This window comes from Nerophis ophidion, linkage group LG15, assembly GCF_033978795.1.
Source record: "Nerophis ophidion isolate RoL-2023_Sa linkage group LG15, RoL_Noph_v1.0, whole genome shotgun sequence".
Classification (NCBI taxonomy): Eukaryota; Metazoa; Chordata; class Actinopteri; order Syngnathiformes; family Syngnathidae; genus Nerophis; species Nerophis ophidion.
This window is the reverse complement of record NC_084625.1, coordinates 10,024,337-10,040,822: the sequence shown is the minus strand read 5'-3', so window position 1 is coordinate 10,040,822 and position 16,486 is coordinate 10,024,337. Positions and strand designations below refer to the sequence as shown.

General features: G+C 35.9%; 1 protein-coding gene across 1 annotated transcript in view; it reads left to right on the top strand.

Moving 5' to 3' along the window:
- The window catches only part of mrpl15 (mitochondrial ribosomal protein L15), a 7,799-nt gene extending 1,778 nt beyond the window's left edge, over positions 1-6,021 (top strand). The window contains exons 3-5 of the mRNA XM_061921489.1: positions 2,725-2,890; positions 5,447-5,570; positions 5,641-6,021. Coding sequence (XP_061777473.1) covers positions 2,725-2,890; positions 5,447-5,570; positions 5,641-5,978 — 628 coding nt within the window. The 3' untranslated portion in view covers positions 5,979-6,021. The remainder of the gene's footprint in view (positions 1-2,724; positions 2,891-5,446; positions 5,571-5,640) is intronic.
- Positions 6,022-16,486: the final 10,465 nt, after the last annotated feature.

The window sequence follows — 16,486 nt, the reverse complement described above, 5'->3', positions numbered from 1 at the left end:
GCCCATCTCTGCCCTTCGCAAGGGACCCTCTTCAAAACACGATCTTTCGAAATAATCGCTGCATAATACACTGTACTTTGTGTGTGTGTGTGGTCCAATCCAACCGTGTTCGCTTGACCGCTCTGTTCCATAGTAAAGCTTCACCGTCATCTTTCGGGAATGTAAACAATGAAACACCGGCTGTGTTTGTGTTGCTAAAGGCGGCCGCAATACACCGCTTTCCACCTACAGCTTTCTTCTTTGACGTCTCCATTATTTATTGAACAAATTGCAAAAGATTCAGAAACACAGATGTCCAGAATACTGTGGAATTATGCGATGTAAACAGACGACTTATAGCTGGGAACGGTGCTGGAACAAAATGTCCTCTACAATGCGTGACGTCACGCGCACGCGTCATCATACTGCGACGTTTCAGCTGGATAGTTCGGTGCGACATTTAAAATTGCAATTTAGTAAACTAAAAAGGCAGTATTGGCATGTGTTGCAATATTAATATTTCATCATTGATATATAAACTATCAAACTGCGTGGTCAGTAGTAGTGAGTTTCAGTAGGCCTTTAAAAAACGATTATTGAGAAAGTATGAATGTCACATCCCCTTTCGATCGACATATTTTACAATCAAGTTAAACGCTAAAAAATGCAACCAACAGTGAAATATGAGCGCAAAAGGTACAAAATATACCCACCGACAATCTGATATACCGGTATATGATATTAGCTGAATTTCCCCCAGGGATCAATAAAATACTTTCTATTTTATTCTATCCTATGTATCAGTGGTTCAGAAATGGGGGTACTTGAAGGTATGCCAAGGGGTACGTGAGATTTAAAAAAAAATATTCTAGCAACAATTCAAAAATCCGTTATAAATATATGCATTGAATAATATGTCAATAAAATAGGAATGTCAGTTCATAAACTGTGAAAAGAAATGCAACAATGCAATATTCAGTGTTGACAGCTAGATTTTTTGTGGACATGTTCCATGAATATTGGTGTTAAAGATGACTTTTTTGTGAAGAAATGTTTAGAATTAAGTTCATGAATCCAGATGGATCTCTATTACAATCCCCAAAGAGGACACTTTAAGTTGATGATTACTTCTGTTTGGAAATCTGTATTTATAATTTAATCACTTGTTTATTTTTCAACACATTTTAGTTATTTTTATATCTTTTTTTCCAAATAGTTCAAGAAAGACCACTACAAATGAGCAATATTTTGCAGTCTTATACAATTTAATATATTTGTGGTATCATCAAAAACTAATGCATCATCAATGCAACATTTTGAACAAAGAACCACCATTACATGTTACGTAGACCACAAGGAAGTGTTTTACATTTAAAAAAAAAAAAATCATAATATGACCGCTTTAATGCGCCTAATAATCCGGTGCGCCTTTTGTATTAAAATAGACCTGACTAGACCCGCTCATCGGCAGTGCGCCTTAAAGTCCGGTGCGACCTATGGTCCGGAAAATACGGTATACTGTTATTCCTTGAATTGCCGCCGGGAATATAGTATGCGCCTGCCTAGAATTACTGCTCGTTTCGCAAAATAATTAGCGCATACTTAGCATTACCACCGGCTCAGGATTAACCTCGTTTCGCTAAATATTATTTTTATTAGCGCATGTCTAGAATTTCCGCCGGGTCAAACTCGTTTCGCTAAATAATTAGCATATGCCTACAATTTCTGCCGGGTCAAACTCGTCACGTCACAAGTGACGTTTCACCTGTCATCATTTTCAAAATGGAGGAGGCTGATTTCAATAATTTGAAATCGCATAAATGGAAGAATATTAAAAACTATTCAGTAGGATTTAAGGTCCATGCTATTGAATATGCTAAAAAGAACAGTAAGCAGCTATGTTTTATTAATATACCATAGCTGCGTGTGTCAAATATGAGTCATTAAATGACTCCCACCTCCTGGTGGTAGAGGGCGCTAGTGATCCTTCTTGCGACTACTCGGCTGCAGAAGAAGTGACAAGCAGCAAAAGTGAGCAGCGATCGTTTATTTTTTCCTCTCGCTTGCACTTTTAACATGGAGGATTACATATCTAAAATAAAACAGTTTTCTAAACTGGACCTTCAATCGAAGCAGGAGGTAATAAATGAAGATCTCCATCAAGAGAGAGAGACTTTTAAAACTGAAGAAAGATAAGGAAGACTTCTATAAACAAGTTATCGATGCTTTTGATCAGAAGGAGCTGCGCATGGACTTCATTTATAAGTAAAGGTAAGACCATAATAACTATTTTTTTATTAAATGTGCTTTTCATTATGGTATCCTTACATCACACTCAAATTTATAAGCGCAGGCCTAAATTTACCGCATGCCTTTGGTAAGCGCCGAAGTGAGAAGAGGTTTTAAAATAATTAGCGCCCCGGAGGCAATTCAAGGAAATACGATATATATATTCATTTTTTTATTTAAAAAGGTAAATCTTAAATGTTAAGTTTCTTTTAAATATGACTAATTTTCTAGCAGCACTACATGTGCAGTAACACCCGACTGGCAACTGGGAATCAGTTCACTTGAAAGAGCCGTACAAAAGCCTCTATTCGTTCGCGAACATCACATCTTTGACCAGGTATTGAGAATCCTCGGATGGGGGGAACACTTAACGATCTGGTGTCTGGTTTCACTCACTTTCCCGCTGTCAGACGTCTAATCAACACGCTCGTCTGTCTCTCCCCCTCCTCGGTCCAGCCGCCGTCCTCAGTACCAGCCGCTGTCGCTGCGGCGCCTCCAGTACCTCATCGACCTGGGCCGGGTGGACCCCAGTCAGCCCATTGACTTGACGCAGCTGGTGAACGGGCGGGGAGTGACGGTGCAGCCGCTCAAGAGGGACTACGGCGTCCAGCTGGTGGACGAGGTAACACAGTTAAAGGCCTACTGAAATGAGATTTTCTTATTCAAACGGGGATAGCAGGTCCATTCTATGTGTCATACTTGATCATTTCGCGGTATTGCCATATTTTTGCTGAAAGGATTTAGTAGAGAACATCGACGATAAAGTTTGCAACTTTTGGTCGCTAATAAAAAAGCCTTGCCTGTACCGGAAGTAGCAGACGATGACGTCACAAAGGTGAGGGCTCCTCACGTCCTCACATTGTTTATAATGGGAGCCTCCAACAGCAAGAGCTATTCGGACCGAGAAAACGACAATTTTCCCATTAATTTGAGCGAGGATGAAAGATTCGTGGATGAGGAAAGTTAGAGTGAGGCAATTAAAAAGGAAAGGAAAGGCGACGGCTCCAGGCAGCGGCAGTGGGAGCGTTTCAGATGTAATAAACACATTTACTAGGATAATTCTGGAAAATGCCTTATCTGCTTATTGTGTTATTGGAGTTTTAGTGAGATTAGAAAGTCATACCTGAAAGTCAAATGGCTGCGGTGAACGCCAGTGTCTCTGAGAGAAGCCGAGGAGCTAAGATCACAGATGAAAGATTCGTGGATGATGATATTGATAGCGAAGGACTATAAAAAAAACAAACAGTTTTTAAAATAAGGCGATTGCATTGGGACGGATTCAGATGTTTTTAGACACATTTACTAGGATTATTCTGGGAAATCCCTTATCTTTCTATTGTGTTGCTAGTGTTTTAACGAGTTAAATAGTACCTGGTAGTCGGAGGGGTGTGTCCACAGGTGTCGTGAGGCCAGTCTCTGAGGGAAGTCGGCGGCAGCTTTTTACCACAATTTTCTCACCGAAACCTGCCGTTTGACAAGTGGTCAGGAACCATGTTCGCTTGACCGCTCTGATCCATAGTAAAGCTTCACCTCCTGGAATTTTAAACAAGGAAACACCGTGTTTGTGTGGCTAAAGACTAAAAGCTTCCCAACTCCATCTTTCTACTTTGACTTCTCCATTATTAATCGAACAGATTGCAAAAGATTCAGCAACACAGATGTCCAGAATACTGTTTAATTGCGCGATGAAAAGAGACGACTTTTAGCCGCAAATGGCGCTGCGCTAATATGTCCCCTGCACCCCGGGACGTCACGCATCATCATTCCGCGATGTTTTCAACATGCGAGTGGACCCCTGCCTGGTTGCCTGGATTTCGAACTACCTCACCGACAGGCCACAGTACGTCAGACCGAAGGACATCACGTCTGACACTGATCAGCAGCACCGGAGCTCCGCAGGGAACGGTGCTGGCCCCTCTTCTCTTCTGCTACAACTCAGAGCTGTGTCACATCCAGAAGTACGCGGGTGACACAGCCATCGTCGGGTGCATCAGGGACGGCAGAGAGGAGGAGTTTCGGAACCTGGTGAGGGACTTTGTTGTCTGATGCCACACGAACCTCTAGCAGCTCAATCCGTCAAAGACCAAGGAGCTGGTCATTGACTATAGGAGGTCGAGTCCACGGTCACAACCTATTGTGATCGAGGGAGTTGAGGTACAGACCGTGGACTCATTCAAGTACCTCGGGGTTTGGGTGGACAATAAGCTGGACTGGACTGTCAACACGGACCACCAGTACAAGAAAGGACAGAGTAGGCTGTACTTCCTCAGGAGACTGCACTCCTTCAACATTTGTAGAAAACTCCTGTGGATGTACTACCAGCCTGTGGTTGCCAGTGTTCTGTTCTACATGGTAGTGTGGCATCTAAGGACAGCTCCAGACTTGAGAAACTGATCAGGCGGGCCGGTTCTACAATGGGAATGAAACTGGACTCACTGGTGACGGTGGCAGAGAAGAGGACTGTTGACAAACTAGTGAGCATCCTGGATGATGCCAGTCACCCTCTGCATAGCGTTATCAGTAGCCAGAGGAGCCTCTTCAGTGCTAGACTGCTTCATCCCAAGTGCAGGACTAATAGACTCAAGAACTCCTTTGTCCCACACGCCATTAGACTGTACAACTCCTCTCTGGGACAGGGGATTCAAAACATTAACAGTGCAATACGTTTTCATAACATGGTCACTACTGCCTAGTTTCTCTTGTTATATTCTTATTTTACTGTTATATTGTTATTCCCATTGTTTTTATTCTTTTTGTAATATTTCTCTATTTTGTTTCCTTTTAAACCCCCATTATTTACTTTTTACTTTTTTTTATATTTTATTTTTAATTTTTAAATTGATCTCAACTCTGTACACTGCTGCTGGAATTTTAATTTTCCTGAAGGAACTCTCCTGAAGGAATCAATAAAGTACTATCTATCCATCTATCTAACAAGAAACTCCGCGGGAAATTTAAAATTGTAATTTAGTAATGTGTTGCAATGTCAATATTTCATCATTGATATATAAACTATCAGACTGCGTGGTCGGTAGTAGTGGCTTTCAGTAGGTCTTTAATTAGCATGTTTCCATGCAACTTGTCAAATATACAAGCTGCCAGCAGAGGGCGCCAACTGACAGTATGGCCACTCTTTGTTTTTTTCTCCACCCTGATGGTTCTTTGTCTTCTCCTGCAGGGCGCTGATATTTTCGCAGCCAAAATCAACATTGAGGTCCAGAGGGCCTCAGAAAAAGCCATCGCTGCCATCGAGAGGAACGGGGGGGTCATCACCACCGGTTTCTACGACCCCATCAGCCTGGGTAACGAGTCGTCAGGGATAATCCCGCCTCAGCGTCTTCAATGACGGCTCCCTCTTCCTTTTGGTCACAGACATCCTCATCAAGCCCGTCCCGTTCTTCCTGCGAGGTCAGCCCATCCCGAAGAGGATGCTGCCGGGCGAGGACATGGTGCCCTATTACACCCACGCCGAGAACCGCGGCTACCTGGCCGATCCGGACCAGATCCAACTCGCCCGGCTGGCCCTGGCGCAGAAGTACGGCTACACGCTGCCGGACCTCTCCAAGGACGAACTGTTCCGCATGCTGTCCATGAGGAAGGACAGGAGGCAGATCTTCTTCGGCCTGGCTCCGGGCTGGGTGGTCAACATGGCGGAGAAGAAGATCCTCAAACCCACGGATGAAAAAGTGCTGCGATACTACAACTCTTAGCTCGACTTCATGTACATTTTCTCTAATAAAACACTCAACTCCACGTCCGGGGTCTTCATTCCGCTTCCTTTGCAAGGTGTTTATTTACACCTTCGGCTCCGAGTGGCGGACGCATGACGGCCTCGTGGCCGATGGAAGGAACACTAAGTGCAACAGGTGAGCGGGAAGTGAGGAAAACGAGATAAGTGGAAGAATGAAAACAGGAAACAGATGCCCGCTGGAGAAATGTGCTGCTTGGGCCTTGCAAGGGGACTTTGAAATTGGTCATATGGCAGCTGTATCCTGCGCCTTCAAAAGACCCACACACATTTATTTCTTGGGGATACAATCGGAGGCAAACATACATCCTACACTTGAGGATGGGAAGATTGTTGACGCTTGCTTGTGGAATTTATTGCACATATGTTTTAGAGCCGTCATTTATTGAAATAAAATGCTATTTATTATACCACTCATTTCTATAAATGCAACTAAAATATATTGCAAAAATGGCCGTTTTATTTATTTGACATATTTATTATATTGTGAAGTCGTTCTAGAAAGATCATTATACTTTTTTAAGTAAACGTCAGCATCTATTAAAACAAATCTTACTTTTAGCCTTTTTGATTTTCATTTAACAAAATAATTGATCATTCAATACCAACTAAGCACATAAAACATGTATTAATAGCACAATTCTCTCTCGCCTCAGGGAAATAGTTACATTTATCATTTCATTGACATTCTTTTACTATAAAGTTGAAGCTATTTCTACATTTGCTAAATTATAAATTCTCTTAAGTAAACATTAGCATCTGTAGTAAAAAGGTGTAGTTTTAGCCCGGGTGGATTTTATTTACATTTTACCTGACAAAATAAATACCCTTTTTTGATAAATATTTTATTTTTCTTAATTTTTAAGTATATATTAGCATCGTTATTGAAATATATGACTTTAGAACTCTGCTTATTTATTTTTATAAAAAAAAAAAAAAATTCATTTTTGTCCATAAAATTGATTTTAAATTTTTTAAGTAAACATCGTCCATCCAAAGTTATGACTTTTGACTTCTGCTTTTTTCTATTTTTTTGTATTTTATCCGAAAAAATGAGTGCCCTTTGTTAATAAATATAATTTGTTTTTCTTCTTTTTTTTTAGTAAGCATCGTCTTTATTAAAAATGATGACTTTTGACCTCTGCTTATTTTTATTTTATCTAAATAAATTAGTGCCTTTTGTTATTAAATGTAATTTATTTTATTTTTTTAAATAAACATAGTTTTTATTGAAAATTATGACTTTTTAACTATACTTATTTGTTTTTATCAGAAACATTTTGTTAATAAATATAATTTATTTTTTCAAGTAAACATCGTTTTTATTGAAAATTATGACTTTTGGCCTCTGCTTATTTCTATTTATTTGTATCTTATCTGAAAAATTAGTGGGTTGGGTTGAAAAAATTAACCCAAAATTAGTTAAAATATCTCAAATAAGGGGTTTGTCCTTTTCGGGAACCAGAGGTTGGGTTAAAAAAAATTATTATTTTTTTTAACCCAACATTTTTCAGTGTGTACGCTAACATTGTACAGTAAATGAAACATCTGACCTCAGTTATGTTGGTTTAGTGCGGTCAAAATAGCACACTGGCCTAAAATAAGTCACAATTTTAGGCAGTAAAATGTATAATTTCAACTAACTATTGGGTCAAGGAGCGCTAAATTGCGCAACCCAATAGTTTGGTTTGGAATAACCCAACATTTTAGTGAGCATAACTCAGCTTTTGTGTAAAATAAATTCAACCCAATAGTTGGGTTGTGAATCAACTAACATTTAGTAAGCATAACTCAACTTTTGGGTTAAACCATTCAACCCAATAGTTTGGTTGGGAATAACCCAACATCAAATTAGCATAACTCAACTTTTTGGTTCAATAATTCGATCCAATAGTTTGGTTGGGAATAACCCAACATTATTGTATCATGACTCAACTTTTGGGTTAAATAATTCAGCCCAATAGTTTGGTAGGGAATAACCCAACATTAAGTTATAATAACTCAATGTTTGGGTTAAATAATTCAACCCAATAGTTTAGTTGGGAATAACCCAACATTAAGTTAACATAACTCAACTTCTGGGTTAAATAATTCAACCCAATAGTTTGGTTGGGAATAACCCAAAATTAAGTTAGCATAACTCCACTTTTTGGTTAAATAATTCAACGCAAAAGTTGGGTTGAAAAAATGAACCCAAAATGTTGAGTTAAAAGAACTCAAATAAGGGGGTTGTCCTTTTCGGAACCAGCAGTTGGGTTAAAATTGGGTTACTTTTTAACCCAACATTTTTAGAGTGTAATTGAAACATCTGACTTCAGTTATGTTGGTTTAGCGCGGTCAAAATAGCACACTGGCCTAAAATAAGTCACAATTTTAGGCAGTAAAATTTATGATTTTCAACCAACTATTGGGTCAAGGAGCGCTAAATCGAACAACTCAATAGTTGGGTTTGGAATAACTCAACATTGTGGTCAACATTGAGCATAACTCAGCTTTTGTGTTCAATACAATCAACCCAATAGTTGGGTTGTGAATTAAACAACATTGGTAAGCATAACTCAACGTTTGGGTTAATATTTCAACCAAATAGTTTGGTAGGGAATAATTCAACATTAAGTTATCATGACTCAACTTTTTGGTTTAATAATTCAACCCAATAGTTTGGTTGGGAATAACCCAACATTAAATTATCATACCTCAACTTTTGAGTTGAATACTTCAACCCAATAATTTGGTTGGGAATAACCCAACATTAAGTTATAATAACTCAATGTTTGGGTTGAATAACTCAACCCAATAGTTTGGTTGGTAATAACCCAACATTAAATGATCATAACTCAACTTTTGGGTTGAATACTTCAACCCAATAATTTGGTTGGGAATAACCCAACATTAAGTTATAATAAATCAATGTTTGGGTTAAATAATTCAACCCAATAGTTTAGTTGGCAATAACCCAACATTAAGTTAGCATAACTCAGCTTTTGGGTTAAATAATTCAACCCAATAGTTTAGTTGGCAATAACCCAACATTAAATTAGCATAACTCAGCTTTTGGGTTAAATAATTCAGCCCAATAGTTTGGTTGGGAATAACCAAAAATTAAGTTATAATAACTCAAGGTTTGGGTTAAATAATTCAACCCAATAGTTTGGTTGGGAATAACCCAACATTAACTTAGCATAACTCAGCTTTTGGGTAAAATAAATCAACCCAATAGTTTGGTTGGGAATAACCCAACATCAAATTAGCATATCTCAATTTCTGGGTTAAATAATTCAACCCAATAGTTTGGTTGGGAATAACCCAACATTAAGTTAGCAAAACTCAGCTTTTGGGTTAAATAAATCAACCCAATAGTTCGGTTGGGAATAACCCAACATTAAGTTAGCATAACTCAACGTTTGGGTTAATATTTAAACCAAATAGGTTGGTTGGGAATAATTCAACATTAAGTTATCATGACTCAACTTTTCGGTTTAATACTTCAACCCAATATTTTGGTTGGGAATAACCCAACATTAACTTAGCATAACTCAGCTTTTGGGTAAAATAAATCAACCCAATAGTTCGGTTGGGAATAACCCAACATTAAGTTAGCATAACTCCACTTTTTGGTTAAATAATTCAACGCACAAGTTGGGTTGAAAACTTAACCCAAAATGTTGAGTTAAAATAACTCAAATAAGGGGTTTGTCCCTTTCTGAACCAGCAGTTGGGTTAAAATTGGGTGTAATTGAGACCTCTGACCTCAGATATGTTTGATTAGTGCGGTCAAAATAGCACACTGGCCTCAAATAAGTCCCAATTTTAGCTGCTGTACCAACACGTCTCTATCAAACCTTTATATTAGATTCGAACATGTTCGGCGGAGGCAGAGCTCTCACTTTGATGCCTTTCTGAGTGGCCAGCGTGTACATTAAAGCGGCAGGAAAGTCCTTGCAGCGTAAATACTTGAAATAAATCAGAGCACAGGAAAGAAAAAGCACGGTCATTGTTTACGGCTCGCTTATCTTCAAAGCAGCAGACCCCTTTTGACTTTTCGGAGCAGGTCCCAGACCAGCACCGAGAGAACCCCTGGCCATGATAGACGACAATCAAGGGGTTTGGCCGCCTTAAGAGTGTGTTTCTGGGCCGTGTAATCAAATGTCTGAGTCTAACCCCTTCACACTATTTAATTAAACGTGTGTTTGGGTTGGAGAGAGCCGTTTGGGACAGACACAGATATGTCTGACAGCTCTCTAATAAAGAGGGCTCGTAATTGTCTTGTCTGCCACTCACACTTCCACGCCGCAGCTACGAGCCCACTTGGACAAGACGACTTTTTCCAATCGGCCGTGCAGATAAGAGTCTTATCACACGCGATTGTTGGGTTTGCAAGGAGCAGTGTGGCCCGGCGTTAGTCCTTCCATCGGTCCAGGCCTCGTCAGCGAGTCTGCAGGCTAAGAAATGGAATTAGCTCGTCTTGACGGCGGAGGGAAATAATCATTAATATTATTCTTTTGTCTGCCTAAAGTGGGGAGTTCTTGACCTGATGCACCTTGTCCAGGGCGATTCAGCATATTAGCATTTGTTTTTTCTTTTAATTATACATAATTGTATTAATAGGAAAGGAAAAGCCCATAATTTTTTGGTTTTTATTTTTCTTTCTTTTATTTATTTTAGTTTTTCTTAAATTGCAGGATATATTGGGATTTTTTTCTTGAATAAAACTTGTATTGTTTTCAATTCTGTTATTATTTATTTTATACTAATATTGTATTTTTATTCTTAAAAAATTGATGCTGAGGAAACTCCTTTAAATAGGTTAAATACTGTACATTTTTGTGTATTTAATTTTAGAAAGTGTTTCCAAAATCTGAAGTAATGTGCTTTTTTTTTTTTTAAATATGTATTATTTTATTTTTTCTTATATCACTGGATACATTTTGATTTTTATTCAATACATTTTTTGAAGTTAGATTTGTTTTTATTTCATTAATTAATGACACTATCTTTTCAATTGTATTATTATTTATTTTATATTTATATTACAATTGCTTTTATTTTATTTTATTCCTAACACATTGTGGCTGAGGAAACCTCATCACATTGTTTTATAACTATTATTTTGTATATATTTACTATTAAAATTGTTGCCAAAATGTAAAGTCTTAGGCCTTTTATAATATTAATTTTATTATGTGACGTATTATGTAATACATTATCTCTACAATTACATATTTTATATATTTTTTTATATTTTACAATCATCTTCTTATTTTTTCTTAAATTACAGGATATACCATGATTTTTATTAAATAAAACTTGTAAATATTTTAAATTCTGCTATTTATTTTTTTATATTTTCATTTTATTCTTAAAACATTGATGCTGAGGAAACTCTTTTAAATAGGTCAAATACTGTAAATTTGTATTTATTTATTTTTAGAAAGTGTTTCCAAAATGTGAAGTCTTGTGCTTTTTTTTAAATATGTATTATTTTATTCTTTCTTATATTACTGGATACATTGTAATTTTTAGTCAATACATTTTTTTTAAGTTAGATCTATTTTTATTTTATTAATTAATGACATTATCATTTTCAATTGTTTTATTATTTATTTTATATTTATATTATAATTGTTTTTATTTAATTCTATTCCTAATTCATTGTGGCTGAGGAAACCTCATCACATTGTTTTGTAACTATTATTTTGTATTTATTTACTATTAAAATTGTTTCCAAAATGTGAAGTCGTATTCTTTTTTTAATATTGATTTTATTAGCTTACATATGATGTACTACATTATCTCTGCAATTACATATTTTATATAATTGTATATATTTTACAATCATCTTATTTTTTCTTAAATTACAGGATCTATTAAGATTTTTTATTGAATAAAACTTGCATTATTTTGAAATATTTTATTTATTCTATAATATTTTCACTTTATCCTTAAAACATTGATGCTGAGGAAACTCCTTTAAATAGGTTAAATACTGTATATTTGTATCTATTTATTTTTTAGAAATTGTTTCCAAAATTTGTGTTTTTTAAATATTTGCTCTTTATTTTATTTTTTCTTATATTACTGGATACATTGTGATTTTTATTCAATACAGTTTTTAAAAGTTAGATTTATTTTAATTTTATCAATACTATAATTTTCAATTGTATTACTATTTATTTTATATTTATATTATAATTGTTTTTATTTTATTTTATTCCTAATACATTGTGGCTGAGGAAACTATCATATTGCTTCATAAGTATTATTTTGTATTTATTTACTATTAAAATTGTTTCCAAAATGTGTAGTCTTATTCTTTTTTTAATATTAATTTTATCATGTGACATATTATGTAATAAATTATCCACGCAATTACATATTTTATATAATTTTATGTATTTTACTATCATTTTTTAATTTTTTCTTAAATTACAGGATATTAGCTATTTTTATTAAATAAAACTTGTATTATTTTCAATTCTGTTATTTATTTTATAATATTTTCATTTTATTCTTAAAAAAACTGATGCTGAGGAAAATCCTTTAAATAGGTTAAATACTGTACATTTGTATTTATTTATTTCTAGAAAGTGTTTCCAAAATGTGAAGTCTTGTGCTTTTTAAAAATATTTATGTTTTGATTTATTTAATTTTTTTCTTATTTTACTGGATGAATTGTGATTTTTATTCAATACAACTTTCAAAAGTTAGATTTATTTTATCATTTTATCATATCATTTTCAATTATATTATTATCATTATTTATATTATATTTGTATTTTTATTTTATTTTATACCCAATACATTGTTGCTGAAGAAACTTCTTTAAATAGATTTATAACTGTTATTTTGTATTTATTTACAATTAAAAAAATGTTTCCAAAATATGAAGTCTTATCTAATATCTATTTTATTATGTGACATATGTAATACATTATCTCTGCAATTACATATTTTATATATTTTAAATCATCCTTTTTATTTTAAGGGAAACTTATTTGAAGATCCTGCTATTAAAGTCACTTTTTATTGATTATTTCTATTATTCTATTAATGTATTCGTCAGAATGACATATAGCATCAACATCATATTTTTTTCTTATTATTTTTATTTTATTTTTGATGGTAGCAGAGAAGAAATGACATATATCAACATATATTTGAAGTTACTACAAATATATGTTGATTCATGTCATTATTTTAATGTATTTTACAACACATAGTATGTATTTTATTATGATAAAAACTTATAGAATAATGGAAAAATAACATTAAAAAAAATAATTGTTACTTCCGATGTAGCCTACTACAGTTGTTTCCCTTCAAATTTGAATTAAAAATGATATAATAATACTAAATTAAAAAAAAGAAGTAATTGCAGTGGTATGATAATATCTTACATTATAAAATAAAAACATTGTACTCACTATGTCCTTTCTAACAGTCAATCTCCATCGAAAAATAATGATAACATTTAAAGTTTACAATAAATTCCATAGAATAAAATCAGAAAAAAAATCTAAAAATATTCAACAAAATTTAAATAATAATAAAATGAAGCAGTAATAAATGATGACCTGCTTTAGCAGACGCCTTATAACTTTTTCTTAAAGGAGGGGGCATTTTTTGTGTTTGAAGTCTGGCTCAGTCCACGTTATCTGCACTCAGAGGTGGGACCATCATTGTGTGCGAGTGTGTGCGTATGTGTGTGTGTGTGTGGAGGGGGGGGTCTGCTTTAAACTGTTCTCCACAGGGAGGGGGGCATGTAATCCTCTCAGCTGGCCTTGACGTAAGGCCCCGCCGGGCAGGGCGCTGTTTACATGGCCAGCGTGGAGGGCTGGAGACCCCCTGGGGGGGGGCTCCTGGTCTTCACTGTTAGAACATGTGATTAGAAGGGAAGGGGGAATGAAGGAGGGGGTGGGGGGTGTCAGGGGTCACTGCATAGAATGCTGTCTGCAGCTTTCTATGACGCTGCATGCTGTGTCCATACAATACCAAACCACCTGACACCAACACGTGCAACCAACGTCATCACGCCATTTTTTTGTCAACCATGCAGCCTCTGGGAGGAGACATGGGGGGACGCTCCTGCAGGGCAATAATATAAATATGATAATACTGTACTTCTCTGTCAGCATGCAACACGCACAGGCCTGCGCTCACAGGAGCAACCAGAAAGTGGAGATCCACTAGGTCAGTGGTTCTCAACCTTTTTTTCCAGTGATGTACCCCCTGTGAACATTTTTTTAAATTCAAGTACCCCCTAATCAGAGCAAAGCATTTTTGGTTGAAAAAAATAGATAAATAAGTAAAATACAGCACTATGTCATCAGTTTCTGATTTATTAAATTGTATAACCGTGCAAAATGTTGCTCATTTGTAGTGGTCTTTCTTGAACTATTTGTAAAAAAAGATATAAATACAACTAAAAACTTGTTGAAAAATAAACAAGTGATTCAATTATGAATAAATATTTCTACAAATAGAAGTAATCACCAACTTAAAGTGCCCTCTTTGGGGATTGTAGTAGAGATCCATCTAGATCAGGGGTCGGCAACCCAAAATGTTGAAAGAGCCATTTTGGACCAAAAATACAAAAACAAATCTGTCTGGAGCCGCAAAAAAATTAAAAGCCATATTACATACAGATAGTGTGTCATGAGACATACATTTAATTATGAGGACTTAAAGGCCTACTTTAATGTGATTTTCTTATTCAAACGAGGATAGCAGGTCCGTTCTATGTGTCATACTTGATCATTTCACGATATTGCCATATTTTTGCTAAAAAGGATTTAGTAGAGAACATCGACGATAAAGTTAGCAACTTTTGGTCACTGATAAAAAGCCTTGCCTGTACCGGAAGTAGCAGACGATGTGCGCGTGACGTCACAGGTTGTAGGGCTCCTCACATCTGAACATTGTTTACAATCATGGCCACGAGCAGCTAGAGCAATTCGGACAGAGAAAGCGACAATTTCCCAATTAATTTGAGCGAGGATGATAGATTCGTGGATGAGGATAGTGAGAGTGAAGGACTAGAAGAAAGAAAAACAAAAAGACGAGGGCAGTGGCAGCATTTCAGATGTTATTAGACACATTTACTAGGATAATTCTGGAAAATCCCTTATCTGCTTATTGTGTTGCTAGTGTTTTAATGAGATTATATAGTCATACCTGAAAGTCGGAGGGGTGTGGTGACCGCCAGTGTCGCTGAGGGAAGCCACGGAGGAGCCAAGTGAGTAGCAGCTGCCTCTTTGACAGCTGCAGGAGGAACGACACAAGCTCCGCTCATGTTTACGGTAAGAGCCGACTTATTACCACAATTTTCTCACTGAAACCTGCCAGGTGACATGTGGTAGAGAAACATGTTCGCTCTGTTCCATATTAAAGCTTCACCATTATCTTTAGGGAATGTAAACAAAGAAACACCGGGTAACGGGTTTCAGTAGGCCTTTAAAGGAAACTAAGTGAGCTCAAATATAGCTACAAATGAGGCATAGTAATGCAATATGTACATACAGCTAGCCTAAATAGCATGTTAGCATCAATTAGCTTACAGTCATGCAGTGACCAAATATGTCTGATTAAAACTCCACACAAGTCAATAACATCAACAAAACTCACCTTTGTGCATTCATGCACAACATTATAAAATTGGTGGACAGAATGAGACAGAAAAAGAAGTGGCATAAAACACGTCCTAGAAAGTCGGAGAAAGTTATACATGTAAACAAACTAGGGTGAGTTCAAGGACCGCCAAAATTAGTAGGACAAAACGGCGCTCGCCAAATACTTGAATCAGTGAAGCATGTTTAAAATAAACAGTGTGCTTTATAACAATTAGGGAGGTTTGTGTCATGTTTGTCCTCCTACAGAAACCATATTAAAACAAAACCTATGTTCTTTTCCCCTCATCATTTCCATTTTTCATATATTTTTGAAAAAGCTCCAGAGAACAACTAGGGCGGCGCTGAAGAGCCATATGTGGTTCCAGAGCCGCGGGTTGTCGACCCCTGATCTAGATTCATAAACTTAATTCTAAACATTTCTTCAGAGAAAAATAAATCTTTAACATCAATATTTATGGAACATGTCCACAAAAATCTATCTGTCAATACTGAATATTTGCATTGTTGTATTTTTTTTCACAGTTTATGAACTTACATTCATATTTTGTTGAAGTATTATTTAATAAATATTTTTTATAAAGGATTTTTGAAATGTTGCTATTTTTAGAATATTTAAAAAAAATCTCACCTACCCCTTGGCATACCTTCAAGTACCCCCAGGGGTACGCGTACCCCCATTTGAGAACCAGTGCACTAGTGTGTCACTCATATGTGACTACCAACACAAAAACACATTATGTCATCAGATTCTTGGCCTGCAGTACCTCCTTAAAGCCACAAGGGAAACCTCACAATTTTAATCCTAATAATAATGATAACATAAAATATATTCAATTTAAAT